General features: G+C 42.7%; 1 protein-coding gene across 1 annotated transcript; it reads left to right on the forward strand.

Moving 5' to 3' along the window:
- The first annotated feature begins 1,493 nt into the window (after positions 1 to 1,493).
- On the forward strand, positions 1,494 to 16,900 carry pdcd4b (programmed cell death 4b). The gene is made up of 11 exons (XM_028974346.1): positions 1,494 to 1,840; positions 1,922 to 2,218; positions 10,510 to 10,604; positions 10,689 to 10,802; positions 10,917 to 11,138; positions 12,413 to 12,510; positions 14,853 to 14,970; positions 15,135 to 15,242; positions 15,314 to 15,424; positions 15,519 to 15,658; positions 16,465 to 16,900. Exons 1-11 carry the CDS (start codon positions 1,780 to 1,782, stop codon positions 16,523 to 16,525), a joined length of 1,425 nt encoding a protein of 474 aa, XP_028830179.1. The 5' UTR covers positions 1,494 to 1,779; the 3' UTR covers positions 16,526 to 16,900.
- The last annotated feature ends 1,129 nt before the right edge of the window (positions 16,901 to 18,029 follow it).

Consider the following 18,029-nt stretch of genomic DNA (forward strand, 5'->3'; position numbering starts at 1 on the left):
GTTTCTAAATGTGGACGAAACTAAAGAGATTATTGTTGACTTCAGAAAAGAAGGGGGGGGGGGGGGGGCACCCTCCAATCTCCTTGTGTGGAGATTGTCAAGAACACAAAGTTCCTCAGTGTTCATCTAGTGGAGAACCTCTTCTAGCCCACCAGCTCAACACGGAAGAAAGCCCAGCAGCATATCTACTTCCTGGGAAAGCCCATCGCCCACCACCAATCCTCACCACCTTCTATAGAGGGTTTATTGAGAGCATTCTGACCAGCTGCATCACTGTCTGGAAAAAGGTACTGAAGCATTATCACTGTCAGACTGTGAAATAGCTTCATCCCACAGACCACCAGACATCTGAACACTCAGGGATTTTCCTCAGGAACCTATTATCTATACAGCAGTATTTGCACTATTACAGCAGCATGTGGACTTTTTTTACTTGGCAATTACTAATATTACTGGCTGTCTTCTTTGTTGTCTTCTTATTCTTGTACTGCTTGTATGCCATGTTTGCGCTTTACGTAGCCCAGTTTGTCACATGTTCACTTTATGTTAGTATGTTTAATTTGTTTAATTTAAATGTTACATGTAGCACCAGGTTTCGGAGAAACGTTGTTTTGTTTCACTATGTACTGTTGAACATGTATGCAGTATGAAATAACAATAAAGCTCAACTTAAACTTGAACTTGTCGCTGCTGTAACTAGCCATCACTGACACTGTTTAGTTCAAATGCTGCTAGTCTCACAACAAGTTTTTGCCATGCCTGAAAAAAGGCTGAAGCATGTCTAATTTTTTTTTACCACTCTGTGTTTTATTAATATTAAGAGTAAAGGGGGGTATGTCTAGTCTGATTACCCTAAGTAAATGGCTGCAAGCTACGTGAAATTCACAGAAGCAGTCAGAGACCCAGGTTTTTCTTAGTTTGTCTTATTCAGATCATCACCATCTGGATCAGCATCATCTGGATCTACGTCAGGACCAGAACCAACTACCAACCAACCAGAACCAACTATGTTGGAGTGCCTCTTGTTTTTAACTTCCAATGTGACAACTTCAGCAAAGGCTTGACTGTTCCCCATAGTCCACATTATTTTATATAATCTGGGGACAAGCATTTATTCTACTACTTCTTTCCTGCATTTCAGTACATAAATACGTTTTTGCAGATAATGAGCTAGCAATGCCTTATTATTGATCTATGTAAACGCAAACAAGATAGCAGGACTATCAGAGATCAAATATTTTTACGTTTGTAAAGCACAAATTTTTAGGCTTAGTGGTACATAAATATGACTGAATTTTAGTGGATTAATGACTATCTGCCTACGTTTATTTCCCCGCTGTAATCTCATGAAATGCCGCAGGTGGCGCCATTGGATCAACGACTCTACATAGAAAACACGAAAAACTCCGCTGTCCGTCGATGATTCTAATTTGTTCTTCAGTCCCACCGAAAGCCAATCAGAATTCGTCTTTGGCCGCGCTGTTACTGGGTAGAGTACAGAAAAACAACAGTGGCAGCCGTACGACCGAAGTTAGAGCTGGACACTGAGACAGCTTAGTGCATTGTGCCTGGTTGGATTTACGGCGTTGGAGAGTAATATTTATGAATATACTGCTTTAAAAAAATATATATTTTTGCACAGTGTGAAGCTTCGTAGTTAGCTCTCGGTCTTACGTCACCGGGTTTGTTTATGTTCCTTGTGGTGTCGCATGAAACGCATCCGTAAGGCAGTAATGGACCTTTTCTAAAATGATGTAGTTGTAGTTTTGTTTGTTTTGTATGGTGCAGATACCCACCATGGCAGCTGAATGCGAAGCTTGGCTCAACGCAAACCCCGTCGGTAGGTTTTTCATTGAGAAAACATCGCTTGTTATATAGTGGGCACCCTCGTTTACTCCGTAATGTCTGGCTTCTGTTGTAGAGGCGGACGATCTCTTCCTCTTTGCGGACGAGGAGAAGGGACCCGGCAGGACCACCGACAACGAGATCAACGGAAACTGGATCTCGGCGCCCACCTCCAGCATCCACGAGGCACGTCTTAAGGCCAAGGCCAAACGGCGTCTGAGGAAGAACTCATCCCGGGACTCCGGTAGAGGAGACTCCCTCAGCGACAGCTCGGACCCTGTCCGGGGTTCTTCCGTACCTCCCAGCAGCCCCAGAGGCAAACTGCTGGACAGAAAGTCTCGGCTGGGCAAGGGCAGAGGGCTACCAAAAAAAGGTAAGGCTTACATTATTGTTGAGGCATTATCCAGCGCACCTTACAATCAGTAGTGACAGTCCTCCTGGAGACCTGCTCAGGGACACATTGGTAGTAAGTGGGGTTTTGAACCTGGGTCTTCTGCTTCATAGGCGAGAGTGGTAACGTGTCACAGTAGGCTTCATTCACACCTTCATCTTTTTGAAGATACAAGTGTGCCGGAGTTAAATGGTTACACTAGATTTATAAATGTATTTCTTCTTTTTTTTGTGTCTTTTATTTTCTTATTTTCTAAAGACTTTTATTTTGTTTACCTGTATTCTGATGTGGGTAAGGGAATTATAACAACAATCAGGGTGTTTGTTCAATTGTAGAATGTTAAAATGTGTTAATGTTTCTGGTTATGTCAAATATGTTTCTGTATTTTTGTTTGTTCAATTTATGATTATTATAAGAAGTTATGTGGGTTCTAAAACTTTGATCACCCCCCGAAAAGTGGTTGGATGCAGCCATGCCCTTGGGTTAGTGGGTTGGAGACCCAGTTTAGTTCTCTTAGACACATGGCATGAGCTGTGAGAGAGAGAGGTACAGAGAGACGCGAGTTGTGATGCGATGTTCTGGCGTGACCTTGCTTTTATACAGAATACACTTTGCACAGAAAATTTCTTGGGTGTCAGCTCGTCAATTACGGTTTAAGAAAAGAAATAAAAAAATTACACAACGCAGAAGAAGAACCGCTACAAACTGCTGCCTTGACCCGGATCAACTGGTCGGCCGATTGCAGACTGCCGGAGGAGCGCTGGGCGTGCTTCGGAGAGACGTTCGCCGCTTCCGCAGAGACGGCAACGTGACGCCGAACCGAAGTTCGTCTGGAGAACTGGTGTGGGTCACCTGCCCATATTAACTAATTGTAACTAATTGTAGTTACATTGTATTTACTTATTATTTTTTTTATTTTATTTGTGGGAAATGGATGTGAGTGGTAATGCCACAGGGGTTTCTAGTGCCGGAAGGGGAACTTTTCTTTTCACACCACGGGTGGGGTTTGGTAAAAAGGATGGGATGGTTGGTAGCCCTATGCTGACTAGTACTGGGAGGGGGAGGTCGGTTCATCCACCTGTCGGGACCACGCCCAGGTTATCTTCACCTGACAGGAATGTGGATCGGGAGAGTTTGGTGTCCGATCGTGACATTACGAATGTCAATCTCTCTGAACTGGTACACAAGATAGGTTCAGAAATTGGTGCGGCCATTCGTACAAGTCTGATAGATACCTCCGGTGCAGACTCTTCGCCTAGGGGGGACACTAGATCCAGTCATGCTGGATCTGGCCTTGAACAGGTGGGCATGACCGTCATTGATGCCTCGAAATTAAATTTGGTGCTAAAGTCGGAGGTGCTGCCATATTTTCGGGGGGATGGTGATGACAAGTGCTCTGTTTTTGAATGGGAGGAATTAATGAGAACTTATCTTGGTAAAAAGAACCTATCTAACTCTGAGATGGTCGGGGAGGTGGTCGATAGACTGCTGGGTCGGGCCAGAGAAATTACCAGGGTGTGGATGCGTAATAATACACAGATAACAGATGTTACATCAATTTTTTTTTTTTACATTCTGTTAAAAATTTTGCAGATTTTGCAGATTCCGTTAGCTCAGGCGGCTTTCTATGCGACCAGGCCACGCCCTAACGAGGGTTCGCTGGACTATTGGATCCGATTAAATCAAGCTGCAGAGGTAGCAGAACAGACCCTCAGAAGTGAAGGGAGGTCCATGGAGAATCAGAGTATGGAATTAGCAGTTGTGTTTGTTCAAAATTGTCCAGACCGTGAGCTGGCTCTGGTTTTCAAAAGCAAACCCCTTCGTTCGTGGACTGCTGGTGAGGTACAAGAGTGCTTGGATGAATTTTTAAGCGAGCGTAAAGCTAAAGGAGGTCACCTGGGGCAGCATGCGGTATTTGTAGATGGAGGGTTGGCCCATGGTGGAAGTGGTGATGTGACGTCAGAATATATTACGTCTCATGGAGATGGGAAACAAAAACAGACTGGGGATTCTATGCTCAATAGAGTTTTGGGCATGCTAGAGAAAACTCTGGTAACTCATCCTCAATCCGTGCGTGTGGCACCCCCTGAATTTTCACCCAAATGGCCTGGTAAATGCAGGGTCTGTGACAGCTCTGAGCACACAACGAACATTCACTGTAGGATGCATAAGCTCTGTTTCAGATGTTACTCTCCTGGAAATGTTGGTAACTGTAATTCTGTGCCAAAATCTGGTCACACACAGGACGGGCCATATCAGGGAAACTGAAATGCCTCGAGTTGAAGGAGGGCAATGAGGGGCTAATTGATTCATCCTCCACTGATGATATTGAGTCTGTTTATTCACATTGTTGTACTATGGCGCCAGTGGGTAAGGCAGTGGTGTTTCAGAATTCTTTAAAAGCAGGTCAGAGTGATGGCCTGTTTTACACCTCGGTACGAGTGCAGGGTAAAGTTGAACTGCAGGGGATGCTCGATAGCGGATCTATGGCTTCTACCCTGTGTGCAGATGTCCTTGCTCAGCTACAGGAGGAAGGTGTGTTCAGTGATCACCAGTTAATCCCGTCAGATGTGCTACTGGTGGGATGTGGGGGTAAGCAGACTAACCCAGTGGGTGAATGTACACTAAAACTCGAATTGTTTGGAATTAATTTTGAGGTTCCTGTATTAGTGGTAGAAGGTCAAGTAGATCAATTGGTTATTGGTACTAATGTTTTGAAACCATTGATCAGACAGTTGAAATCCAATGACCGTTATTGGAGTGTCTTAAACAAACCGGATGGAATGTGTCAAAATGAACATGGTGATTTTCTGCAGATGTTATCCAATCTGGAGAGATGGAGGGGGGAAAGCATTCCAAATAAAGTGGGTACAGTTAAGTTAAAGAGGGCTGTGACACTTGAACCCTTAAGTGAACATCTGGTCTGGGCACGATTGCCACCTGGAACACAACTCTCTGCAGGTAGTACTGTTGTAGTGGAGCCGTGTAAGTCCCGGTGTGTGCATCGTAACGTACTGGTGGGTATAGTCATTTCACCTCTTTGGGGAGACGGATGGCTCCCAGTAAAACTGATAAACCCTACTCCCTCTGAAATCACACTCCGCCGGAATGCAAAAATCGCCAATGTGTTTCCATGTATCGCATTGGAAGATTTTGATGTACTGAAGGAGCAGGAAATTTCGCAGAATGTTGGAACACTGACTGCTGACAGGAAAAATCATTGTCTGACAACAACAAGCACTGGAAGTGTGGTTGGAACGTCTATGGAGAGTAGATTGGAGAATTTGGGTCTGCAGGACATAGATGTTGCTAACTGTGAAGTGACTCCTTTTTGGAGAGAGAAACTTCTGGAGCTCATTGAGAAATATGAAAGTGTGTTTTCCAGACATAGGTTGGATTGTAGGGAGGCAAGTGGTTTTTGTCACAGGATACGTCTCACTGATGACAGACCCTTCCGACTTCCCTATCGGAGGATTTCACCAGCACATTATCAGAAGTTGAGAGAAACATTGGATGACATGGAAGAGAAGGAGATAATACGCAAGTCGAGCAGTGAGTATGCGTCACCTTTAGTGTTGGTGTGGAAAAAGAATGGTGACCTACGCATCTGTACTGATTTCAGATGGCTGAATGCTCGCACAGTGAAGGACGCCCATCCGTTGCCTCACCAGGCAGATGTCCTCGCTGCACTTGGCGGCAATGCGTATTTTAGTACCATGGATTTGACGTCGGGCTGCTATAACATTCCCTTACATGAGGAGGACAAAAAGTTCACTGCTTTTTCGTCCCCTTTGGGTCTGCATGAGTACAATCGTCTCCCACAGGGATTGTGTAATAGTCCAGCAACTTTTATGCGAATGATGTTAACAGTGTTTGGTGACCAAAATTTTATGAGTCTCCTCTGTTATTTGGATGACTTGTTGGTTTTTGGGAAGACTGCAGAGGAGAGTTTGCAGAGGTTGGAAATGGTGTTCCAACGACTCAAGCAGCACAACCTGAAACTTTCTCCAGCCAAGTGTCAGTTTTTGAGACAGTCAGTGAAATTTTTGGGCCACATCATCAGTGTGGAGGGTGTGGCTACTGATCCAGCGAAGGTAGAGGCCATTTTGAATGTGAGTGAGCAGGATTTGATGGAGTCAGATGGTGTCACACCTTCAGCAATTAAAATAAGATCTTTTCTTGGCATGGTAGTATATTACCAACATTTCATAGAGCATTGTTCCACCATTGCGAGACCACTGTTTTGCTGACCGCCAGTCCGAAGAAACCTCGCCGAGGTAAGGGTGTGAAGAGGACCGCTAACACTCGTAGGTTGACTCCGGCAGACTGGACTAGTGAGTGTAGAGAGGCCTTAGGGTTGTTGAAGGAGGCACTAGTTGGTCAAGCTCTGTTGGCTCATCCAGACTTCACAAAACCATTCCTGCTCTCGGTGGATGCGTCTACTAGTGGTTTGGGAGCTGTGCTTTCTCAGTTGCAGGATGCTTGTACTACGGCTAGACCAATTGCGTTTGCCAGTAAGTCGCTTAATCATGCTCAGTCCAACTACCCAGCACATCGACTAGAATTTTTAGCAATGAAATGGGCTATCCATGATAAGTTCAGTCATTGGTTACGGGGTCACCTATTCACTGTGTGGACTGATAATAATCCGTTGAAGTACATCCTCACAAAGCCGAAATTAGATGCATGTGAGCAGCGGTGGGTGGCAAAACTGGCATCGTTCGATTTTGACATTCAATACATTCCAGGACCTAAGAATGTGGTGGCCGATGCATTGAGCAGGGAGCCATTTACCACATCTCGAGCCATCAGCAAGCTTACTTGCCTTCCGTATGATAAGTTACTGCAGGAAGCGAAGTCAGTAAAGGTACATGACATACAGGACATGTTTCGGTTGACGTGTGAGTCACCGGAGGAACGGGGTGAGGGTTCATTGCTGGGGGAGGTGTCGCGAAATGACGTACAGGCTGTGTTACAGTCACATTGTCAGTGGGAGCGGGGTGCTTTAACTAGGGCAGTTTCTCATGTGCAACATCTGAGTAGTCTGTTACCTATAGATAGTAGCCCACTTCCTGTCCTCTCACATGAAGAGCTGCTTGAGAAGCAGATGCAGGATCCAGTCATTGGCCGTGTCCATTACTTTGTTGGTCGGAACAGACGTCCTTCTAGACGGGAAAGAGCTCATGAGTCTAGGGAAGTTTTGAGAACTTTGAGGCAGTGGGGTAGGTTTGAAGTAAAACTGGGCATACTGTATAGAGTTTCAAAGCATGGGCAGACCAAACGGAAGATTTTTCAGTATGTCGTACCTTCGTCGCTGAGGAATTCTGTGTTGAAGGGGGTACATGATGAAGCGGGGCACCAGGGACAACACCGTACACTGTGGCTATGCAGGCAGAGGTTTTACTGGAGTTCTATGGAGAAGGATGTGCGTGAGTATGTAACCCGCTGCAAACGATGTATCTTGGGTAAAGCTCCTGACCCAGATGCAATGGCCCCACTTGTTTCTGTTGTGACTACGGCACCCCTGGAACTGGTGTGCATAGATTTTTGGTCAGCGGAGGGTGCACACAATAATTCGGTTGATGTTTTGGTGGTAACAGACCACTTCACAAAGCTGGCTTGTGCATTTCCCTGCCCGAATCAATCTGCAAAGACAGTAGCGCGAGTACTTTGGAACAATTTCTTTTGCATATATGGTTTTCCAAATCGTATTCATTCAGATCAAGGTGCGAATTTTGAAAGTTCCTTGATCGCAGAATTATTGCAATTGGCCGGTGTTCGTACTTTGGGTGACATGATTCGTGCACTGGAGCCAAAGTCGAAGGCTAAGTGGCCGCAATTGCTTAATACTCTGACATTTGTCTACAATTGCACAGCTCACGAAACAACGGGATATCCACCTTTCTTTTTAATGTTCGGTCGTACACCGAGGTTACCTGTGGATGTCATGTTTGGAAGTGTGTTTTTGGATGACGAGACTGTGGATGTGGATAAATATGTCCAGACTCTTGGAAGAGACTTAAGGGAAGCAATGTCACTGGCGCAGGCACACGCAGTGAAACAACAAGCTAAACAGGCTGAAAGGTATAATGTGAGATGTAAAGGTCATACGTTGGAGGTAGGAGATCGGGTCCTTCTGGCAAACAAGGGTGAGCGGGGTAAAAGAAAGCTGGCTGATCGCTGGGGGAGCATGGTGTACGTGGTACTAAATAAAAATGATGCTCTGAACACTTACCTGATCCGCAATCCTAACACAGATAGATCTAAGACTGTGCATCGGAATCTGTTGATGCCCGTTAAGTTCTTGCCTTTACCATCTTGGGGGGACCATGAATCTGTGGGTGATACTGGGTGTGTCAGTTCAGATCATGACAGTTTTACTGCTATGTCTGATAGTGAGGAAAGAACTGTCAAGTGGGTTGCTAATCTTGATGGATCTTCTGGAAGACTATCTGAGCAAGATTAATTATCTGTGTGTATAGACAATAGTACATCTTCGTTGGAGACTGAGCAAGAAGATGCGGTTGCACATCTGGTTGATAATTGTCAGTTATCTGGGGATGTTGATGCAGCATCAAGTGTTCTGCAATTGTCCAAGAAGTCATCTCAAGATGTTGTTGCACCTTCATGTTCATCTGTGGCAGTGGGGGGGAAAATTAACTACCAGATTAGGTAGAATTGTTAGACCAGTGAATAGGCTGATTCAAACAATGTCTTCACAAGGAATTAGGAAAATGTTCAAATGAGATCTGTCGAATTGACTAAATTGGTTGCTTGGGAAACATGTATTTGTGGGGTGCTTAAGACATACTGGAGATGTGAGCATTCCTCATATGTTGTGAGATAGGAGGTATCAGTCTTGTGTGTAACTGTGTGTTGAGCATAGTTACCTGTAGGTAATTTGGGGGGTGGCCTCCCTCGGGTTACCTTAATCCTTTATGGGATAGCATATTAGCTGGAGAATCACTTGTGATTAGAAATCAAGACTGTGTTTTAGGGTTTTGGAATGTGTTCATTTGGAGATTTCATTTTTCTGTTTTCTATTTTTTTCTGTGTGTTTTTTTTTGTTGTGTTTCTGTTATTTGTATCATTGTTTTGTGAGAGGGTTATTTTGGGGAGTTTTATTAATCTAGTGTAATCCAGTGGAGGAGGATGTGCCGGAGTTAAATGGTTACACTAGATTTATAAATGTATTTCTTCTTTTTTTTTGTGTCTTTTATTTTCTTATTTTCTAAAGACTTTTATTTTGTTTACCTGTATTCTGATGTGGGTAAGGGAATTATAACGACAATCAGGGTGTTTGTTCAATTGTAGAATGTTAAAATGTGTTAATTTTTCTGGTTATGTCAAATATGTTTCTGTATTTTTGTTTGTTCAATTTATGATTATTATAAGAAGTTATGTGGGTTCTAAAACTTTGATCACCCCCCCGAAAAGTGGTTGGATGCAGCCGTGCCCTTGAGTTAGTGGGTTGGAGACCCGGTTTAGTTCTCTTAGACACATGGCATGAGCTGTGAGAGAGAGAGGTGCAGAGAGACGCGAGTTGTGATGACGCGATTGTTCTGGCGTGACCTTGCTTTTATACAGAATACACTTTGCACGGAAAATTTCTTGGGTGTCAGCTCGTCAATTACGGTTTCAAGAAAAGAAATAAAAAAATTACACAACGCAGAAGAACAACCGCTACACAAGCTCTTTTTCTTACTGCCGCTCTGTTCTGTAGTTGAAACTCAAGATTGTGAGAGCCGTTTAATCCCACTTAATCCCACTCCATCTCTCCCTCTCTGCCCAGTCGCCACTGGTAACAGACAAGTCAGTGGGGCAGTCTGGGCAAATCCCATGTCTGATTATCCATGCTCAGAGATTAGTACCGGGTTGTTCGAGATTATTGTAATGGCTACTCTTGTATCAGGTAGCCAGCAGCAAAAGAGAAAAAAAAATGGTCATGTTAAATGAAGCACGTTCATAGTGAAACATTTAATGTGCATGGCCTCTTGTTCTTCTAGTGCCCCGAGAGTAATATGTTAGCTAGCCTGACTTCCTCTATTTTCATTACACAACTGCAACCAACCAACCAATCAGGACTGGCACACAGAGGTCACAGTTCATTATGTGAAGCTGTGATTTGGTTTGATTTTGATGCAATGTGGAATTCAGACATGTAAAATGTGAACTTTGTTTATGATGAATTTAATCTGTAAATATGTACATATGTAAATATTATTTGATTCTATCTTTATAAATTCTGTCTAAATTCTCTCATTCACGCTCAGGTGGGGGCAGGAGGAAAGGAGTGTGGGGCTCTCCTGGAGAGGTTTATGATCTTGAAGAGGTGGATGTCCAGGATCCCAATTATGATGAAGACCAGGTATGATTTCTTTTGTTTGTGATCATGATGCATCATAGCAGTACATAACTGTCAGACTGGTTTTTACTTTACTTTACAATATAGGAGAACTGTGTGTACGAAACTGTTGTGCTCCCGCTGGGTGAGGATGAGTTTGATCGGACAGTCACACCTATTGTTCAGGAGTATTTTGAACATGGAGACACTAATGAAGTTGCGGTGAGATTTTTGTTCTAAATGTTAGTGATTTTATTATTTGATTTCAATTCAGAAAGTCTTGACCAGTGTTTGTGCCCCTGTTATGACTGGTGGGTTTTGTGCCCATACTCTTAGGAGTTGCTGAGGGAGTTGAACCTGGGCTCCATGCATAGTGAGGTACCCATGCTTGCCATCTCCCTGGCCTTGGAGGGCAAAGCCAGCCAGCGGGAGCTGACATCGCTCCTTCTCAGCGACCTGTGTCGGAGGGTGTTAACACGCTCTGATGTGGAGAGCAGCTTTGACAAGCTATTGAAGGCACTGCCAGACCTGGTACTGGACACACCTGGTGCTCCGCAGGTACCAGATTCTCAGTTTGTTCTTTGGTTTTTATGTTTCATTTTTATCCCCATTTTATCCCTCAGTGTGACATGAGTAGAGAGTCCAATTTAATAGCAAGTCCAATAGCATTCTGATATTTCTGATAGAGTAGTAACTGATGTTCAACCTGACAACCACTCTGGTACATATCTCTCACCCTGATGCAAGAACAAGCCAAAAGGCATTTCTGGTCCTAATCCCTGGCCCGAATCCAAGAGATTAGGAATTGAGAACTGACCTCACGCTGCTCATTCTGGTATTCTTTTCAAGTTCATGTCTGAGTGTCCAACCCAACATTGTAAAATTCTGTACATCTGAACTGTATTTTCTCTTAAATCTGAGAGAGTAAGATCTGATTTAAACCTGACAGGGTTGGGTAGGTTATTTATGTCCAAACTCTCTCAAATCAGAAACAGAGTACAATACCACAGGTATTCTGGAATATATGTCAAACTCTTGAGACTGTGAAAGTAGTAACTGAGTCTGACAGGCATTCTCACATTTCTATCTGATCAAGTTCAAATTAGGATATTTCTATCTGACACAAATTCTGTTCCAAGTTTTCCAAGAAACTAATATGAGAGCATAGTAACAGAGGAGAAGAAAAATGAAATGCTGTGGTTGTTCAGTCTGTGCTATTTCACTTCTTGCGGAGTTACCATATCGCTGTATTGAATTTGTGTGTGTGTGAATCTGTACGTTCATGTGCTCTTGATAGGGCTAGAGAGCCAGAGCGTCAAGTGGAACAGTGATCACCTGACCTACCAGGCACTGGAAAACCGCTGTAGTCAGGCTGTGGTTTAGCCATACAAGAGATCTCACACCATTGTCTGAACCAGCAGAAAGCGCCAGCTCAGCATGTTGTCCAGCAGGTGTGAAATTTGGGAAATCGTATTTGCCAAGCCCCGCCCACAATTTTAAATGTAGCTCTAAACTTTTTTTTTTTAATGAACAGAATCTGTCCCCCTATCTTGTCTTTCTGGTCTTCTTAGGCTACAATCACATGACCAGGGTGAATTGAGCTCCATGTGCTTCATTGAGTCTTGAGTGTACTGCAACATTTTACAGCATCATCTGTGGACATGTATGTTCAGACAAGACAACATGGTTAAATATTCTGCTGACACGTCCCCTTCACTCAGCTGGAAATAACCTTCCTTTTTCAGACTTTTCTTCAATGGGATTTGAGGGATCAGGACAGGAAGGCCGTTGGTCAGTTTTGAGTAACTCTGCATCTCTCTGTTGTTTTCCAGCTTGTTGGTCAGTTTATTGCACGAGCGGTCGCCGACCAGATCCTGTCTAGCAGCTACATTGAAAGTTACAAAGGGAGAGTGGACTGTGAACATGCCAGGTAGGACATTCTGCTCTTTGAATCACGAACACCAGGAAATCACGCGTGTCTGGCTGCAGATCCACTGTGGTGCCGGAAGTCCACTGTAGTGCCGGATGTTTACTTTGACGTCAGCAGATTTCTTTCTGTTTATTTAATATTGTGGCAATGTTCTCTGCTTTAAAAATGTTTTTAAATCATTTATTGCATTACATTCATGATTAATTATTTGAGTTTTAATAAGCGGAAATTGAAATTTCATTTAGTCAGTGCAGATCATTACATATTATATGTTTATTTGTGCCAAACTTGTCGCTGCATTTATACGCACTATTGGCGCCCATTCCATTTATTTTACAAACGAGTGAAACTGAATAATCATTCAATCAGGAAAGGTAAAAATGACTTCGCTGGTCAGAGTGGTGATAAATGTCTGCAGGTAGAACGGAGTTGACATGGCCGAGTAGGGGAGTAGATCTGGGTCAGTATTCTTAGATTTGGAGGTTAGTCAAGGGGACGTTCTCATAACCAACTGGTTTCCTGGTCTGATGACGTCACCTGAATAAATGCGATATTAAATCCTGTATTATTTATAAAATTTTGTAACATGCATGATTATGGGTGGTAGTAGCCTAGTGGTAACACATCGCCTATGAACCAGAAGACCCAGGTTCAAATCCCACTTACTATTATTGTGTCCCTGAGCAAGACACATTGTGTCTCCAGGGGGGGACTGTCCCTGTAACTACTAATTGTAGTGTTTGTTTCCAGCACACCATATCCTGATAGACATAGAGGAAACCTTTCCTCCAATGACATTCTAAAAATGCAGAATTCTATAAATACAACATACAGACACAACAAAGCCAATCTTTTAAAAAGTACAGTTGCAGAGCAGACAAAGAAAATGTACAAACAGTTGAGCCTCTGGTCCCCTTTGTGTTATAATGTGGTCAGTGATTATAATATCACTATTAATTTCTCTGCCTTTAATATATTTTAATACAAACATTTCCAGACAATTTTTCATCAGGGTGATGGATGCACCACCATCTCTTTATCTTTAGCATGTCAACATGCACATAAAAGGCAAAAACACAATGTTTACTTACTAAACTGGTGTGAAATGGCTCCCCCAAAACATGTACAGGGCACACTAATAAGAGAGGAGAGCAAGGTTGCAGGCAAAACCATCAACATGAATTATAACAGTGAATTATACAACATAAATTGAGCCCATTGAGACATACTGTATGTGATTTTGGGCTATATAAGAAATAAATGTTGCTGTTGAATTATAGAGGAAAGAAAAAATACGACAAACCATACTGCTAAACTTCTAAATTGTATGAAAACACCACTCACAGACCATGGCAAGCTAAGCAAAAATCCATCAGATCATTCTAGCCATCTATAGCTATTTATACGCTGCCATCCATCTAGAAGAATATGTACACAAAACTGCACTTACGTTTACTACTCTTCTTACAACACCAGTGATTCGCAGCATTGATGTGACGTTGATTCCGTAGATGACGCACGTTTGCACGTTCAAAATAAAAGCCTTTAGTCACTGTAAACATTTGGCACCACAGTGGATCTGCAGCCAGACCCTACTCACAAAAATAGTAACACTGTAAATGTCTTTTGTTTCCACATGCTAAACAGATTCTGATCAAATTTGAAAGCAGTTAATAATTAACAGGGTCCTTTGACAAATGCTGGTGAACCAAACCAGCCAAATAACAGCAATTCCAGATGCTGTTAAACAGAGATTTTAAATCTCTTAACATACGCTGTGAGAACATCACATGTACTCAACTTGGTGTGCACAGAAAACCCTTTCATTCAGGGCACCAGGGTATCGTGTTTTTGCCCCTTTTGATTTTTATTGGTGCACATTTTTGAGGGGCAGTGGTGGCCTAGTCTTAAGGAAGTGGCCCCATAATTAGAAGGTTGTCAATCTGCCAAGGTGCCACTGAGGTGCCACTGACCATAGCACCGTCCCCACACACTGCTCCCCGGGTGCCTGTCATGGCTGCCCAATGCTCACCAAGGGTGATGGGTTAAAAGCAGAGAACACATTTCATTGTTCACAATGTGTGTAGGTTACAGTTAACACATTTGGATGATCTGAGCTGAACTAATTAAAATTGTAGGGTGCTTAACTAACATACCACAGACAATCTCATCAAAGTAGATTTTTTTTTTTACTCACAAATGGTGCTCATTTTGGGTTAGTTATTTACACATTATAGTACATGTTCCACAGCTATTACTCCCTACTAAGATAGGATAAGATAAGTCGTGTGTAGTAGTTTGGTGAACCTGTGACCTCTGATCTGTTGCTGTTTAATTGACAGGGCAGCTCTGGATCGTGCTGCTATATTGTTGAAGATGAACCAGGGGAGCGGACTGCGCATCGATAACCTGTGGGGTACCGGAGGAGGCCAGAGGCCTGTCATTCAGCTCATCAAGGAGGTGACTGCTCCCAGTCATTGTGTCCAATATGAAAAAATAAAATATATATTTAAGCTCTCTTCACATCAGGCCTACTCCACCTGTTCATAAAAATGACAATACATTTTAATAAACCACTGCTGGATCTGGGTGTCTGGGGTTTATGCATAATTGTGTTCTTTCAGGTCAACCTTCTACTGAAGGAATACCTCCTGTCTGGAGACCCTGTGGAGGCCGAGCGCTGCCTGAGAGATCTGGAAGTGCCACACTTCCACCATGAGTTTGTGTACGAGGTACAAGGCATTAATGTGTTTTCTGTAGTTTTTGTATGTAGTGATGTGTAATTTTATATATTCCTCCATAGGCGATAGTTATGGTGCTGGAGTCCAAAGGCGATAGGACCCTGCAGATTGTCCTGCAGCTTTTGAAATATCTGTGCATGTCAACAGTCATCACTGTAGACCAGATGCGAAGGGTAGGTGTCAGGTCAAGGGACGCATTTTTGTGACTTTTTGTTTCTTTTGTTTCTAAACCATTTCGATCCCAGTATAATAGATGTTCTCCCGCAGGGATATGAACGGGTCTATATGGACATAGCTGAAATAAACATCGACGTTCCGTCTGCCTACTCTATACTGGAGCAGTTTGTGGACAGCAGCTTCAGCGCCGGGATTATTAACAGAAACCTACGAGATGCTTGTCCCTGTCGGTGAGGATAGTTACTGGTCTGACCAGGGTTTCCACTTCTCTGGGAATTTCTGGAATATCAGGCAATTTCAGTAAGGACAGTTCCAGAAAAGGGAAAGTCAGTGAAATTGATCATTTGGGTGCCAAGTCGGGGAATTATCAGGGAATTTTATTAATAGCACATAGTGCAGTAGCCAAAACATTTTCCCAGTCAGTGTTTTTGTTATGCTCAAAGCCACTGCCGAAAAAATGTGCAACGTTCTACAACACCATATTTTTGCGAAGTCTGTGTTTACGTATGTCCTAACACTTGCTAACTTACCAAACATGCCAGGTAAGCGTAAATTTCAGGCAATTTCAGTCCAATTTAGAGTGGGAACCCAGTCTGACTTGCCCTGTTTGGAAGAGACAGTGATTGGTAATTTGGTGTGTGAGGAAATGTCCTGGATCCATTCTTTACCTGCCATTTGAGAGCATGTGTTTAATGCTGAAGCGGCAGATGAATCAATAGAAGAATGTTCTAATAAGCACCTGAAGAGTTCTGCAACATCATACTACACCTTTAAGTGTTTTAAAGTGCTTTTCTATCTGCAGACTTAAACAGTGTTTTTTGCCAATGTCACACAATTTATATAGATTAATAACAAAAATGACTGCTTTCTATTTACAGAACTGTTGGCATGATTTATGTATTTAAAGATGTTTAAAAAGGTTAAACTGATTAGGTAGAACTCACATGTGGACATGAACTAATGTTGTAGAACATGTACACTGGTTGTACAGAAATGTAACAGACTTGCAGTAAAATGGATTCTGTGTTGTTTGCAGGGGGCGAAAGCGATTGGTGAGTGAAGGGGATGGCGGGCGACTGAAGCTGGAGATCTGCTGAGAAGCGGCTCCACCAGCTCTTTCATTGTGTTTTGGGTACAGATGAAGACGACCATGCACTTTTTGAGAATGACAGATGTGTGTGTAGATGTACAGCGAAAGTGCCACACCTTTGTTTCTTTCATTTTTTCCCTATCACCCATAGATGGTGTTTTGTTTAAAAAAAATGTTGTTTACCTATGTCGTTTCACAGCATCTTACCTTGTTGCTGCTGAGCTTCATTCTTTGTAGAATTAAAGACCAGCACATTTCGTGTTCCAATTGTAATTGGAATAATTTCCAAAACCTTTATTTTTGTATTTTGTAAAAAGTACCAAAAAATTTACCAAAAGCAGTTGTGTGTTTTGTCAGAAATATTAAACAACTGGGGTCAACAGTGGTGCCTTCTAATTCACATAGTAAATAAGCTAATTCCTTCATATTCATTACATGTTAAATACAATATATTAGATTGTATGTTGATTTTTTTTAATGAACAATTATTGTCAAATTACTCAAACTTCATTGAAAACACGACCCTTTTCAACATAGTCATTTCAGAAAGATAGCACAGACTCCATTACTCAGATATGATTATTTGTGGACAATACCAGGCTAGATCACTCAGCTTATAAGAAAAACCTACATATTTAACCCACATAAATATGATAAATATGAACTGGTCAAGATGTCAGGTGCAAAGTAAAAAAATTATTCATTTAATTATTTTTGTGTGTATTTGTGTACCACAAATTAGTGAGTGAGGAGTGGTCCAGTTTATTCTACTCCTACTCTGGAGATATGCTACAGATCGCTACACCGGGATCCGCTTCGGAGCTGAATGATATCCCTTTCCCCCAAAGCTGGACCTGAAGTGGACACCAACGAGCCCCAATGGACAGTACTGGTTCCAGGGTATAATAGCTTTTTGAATGAAAATAAATTAAAAAAAAGCAGCTGGATTCACAAGACAAAGACGACAAATCATCAGACTGAAGACTACTGAGCAGGAGAAGGCTGCTGCTGCTGCTGTCTGATCAGCTCCTGTGCTTCCTGCTGCATCTTCTCCAGCTTCTCCAAAGTGACTGATTTCAGGGGCAGGAGTTTGGGTTTACACAGCACCATGGTGGGGACGTCCTCCATGGACAGCTGGCCTGAAGCACAGGGAACATCAGAAACCACCAACAACCTTCACAGATCCAGTTCCGATTGGCCTTAAGAGAGGAACGCAGAAGGTACCTTGTTTGGGAAGAACTTCCCTAAACATGGACTTGACTTCGGGCATCACGCTTTCCCCCCAGACTTTAAAGACAGAAAGAAAGCTCAATTAATCGCTGAATAAGAAAACAAGATCGTTGGCACCTACATCACCGTGTGTGTGTGTGTGTGTGTGTGTGTGTGTGTATATATATATATATACACATATACACACACACACACACACACACACACACATACTATAGAGAATACTATATATTTAAATATAAATACCACGCAGCTCTGTCCGCTAAGCCGATTTTTTCCAA

This window comes from Denticeps clupeoides, chromosome 3 (assembly GCF_900700375.1).
Source record: "Denticeps clupeoides chromosome 3, fDenClu1.1, whole genome shotgun sequence".
Taxonomy (NCBI): Eukaryota; Metazoa; Chordata; class Actinopteri; order Clupeiformes; family Denticipitidae; genus Denticeps; species Denticeps clupeoides.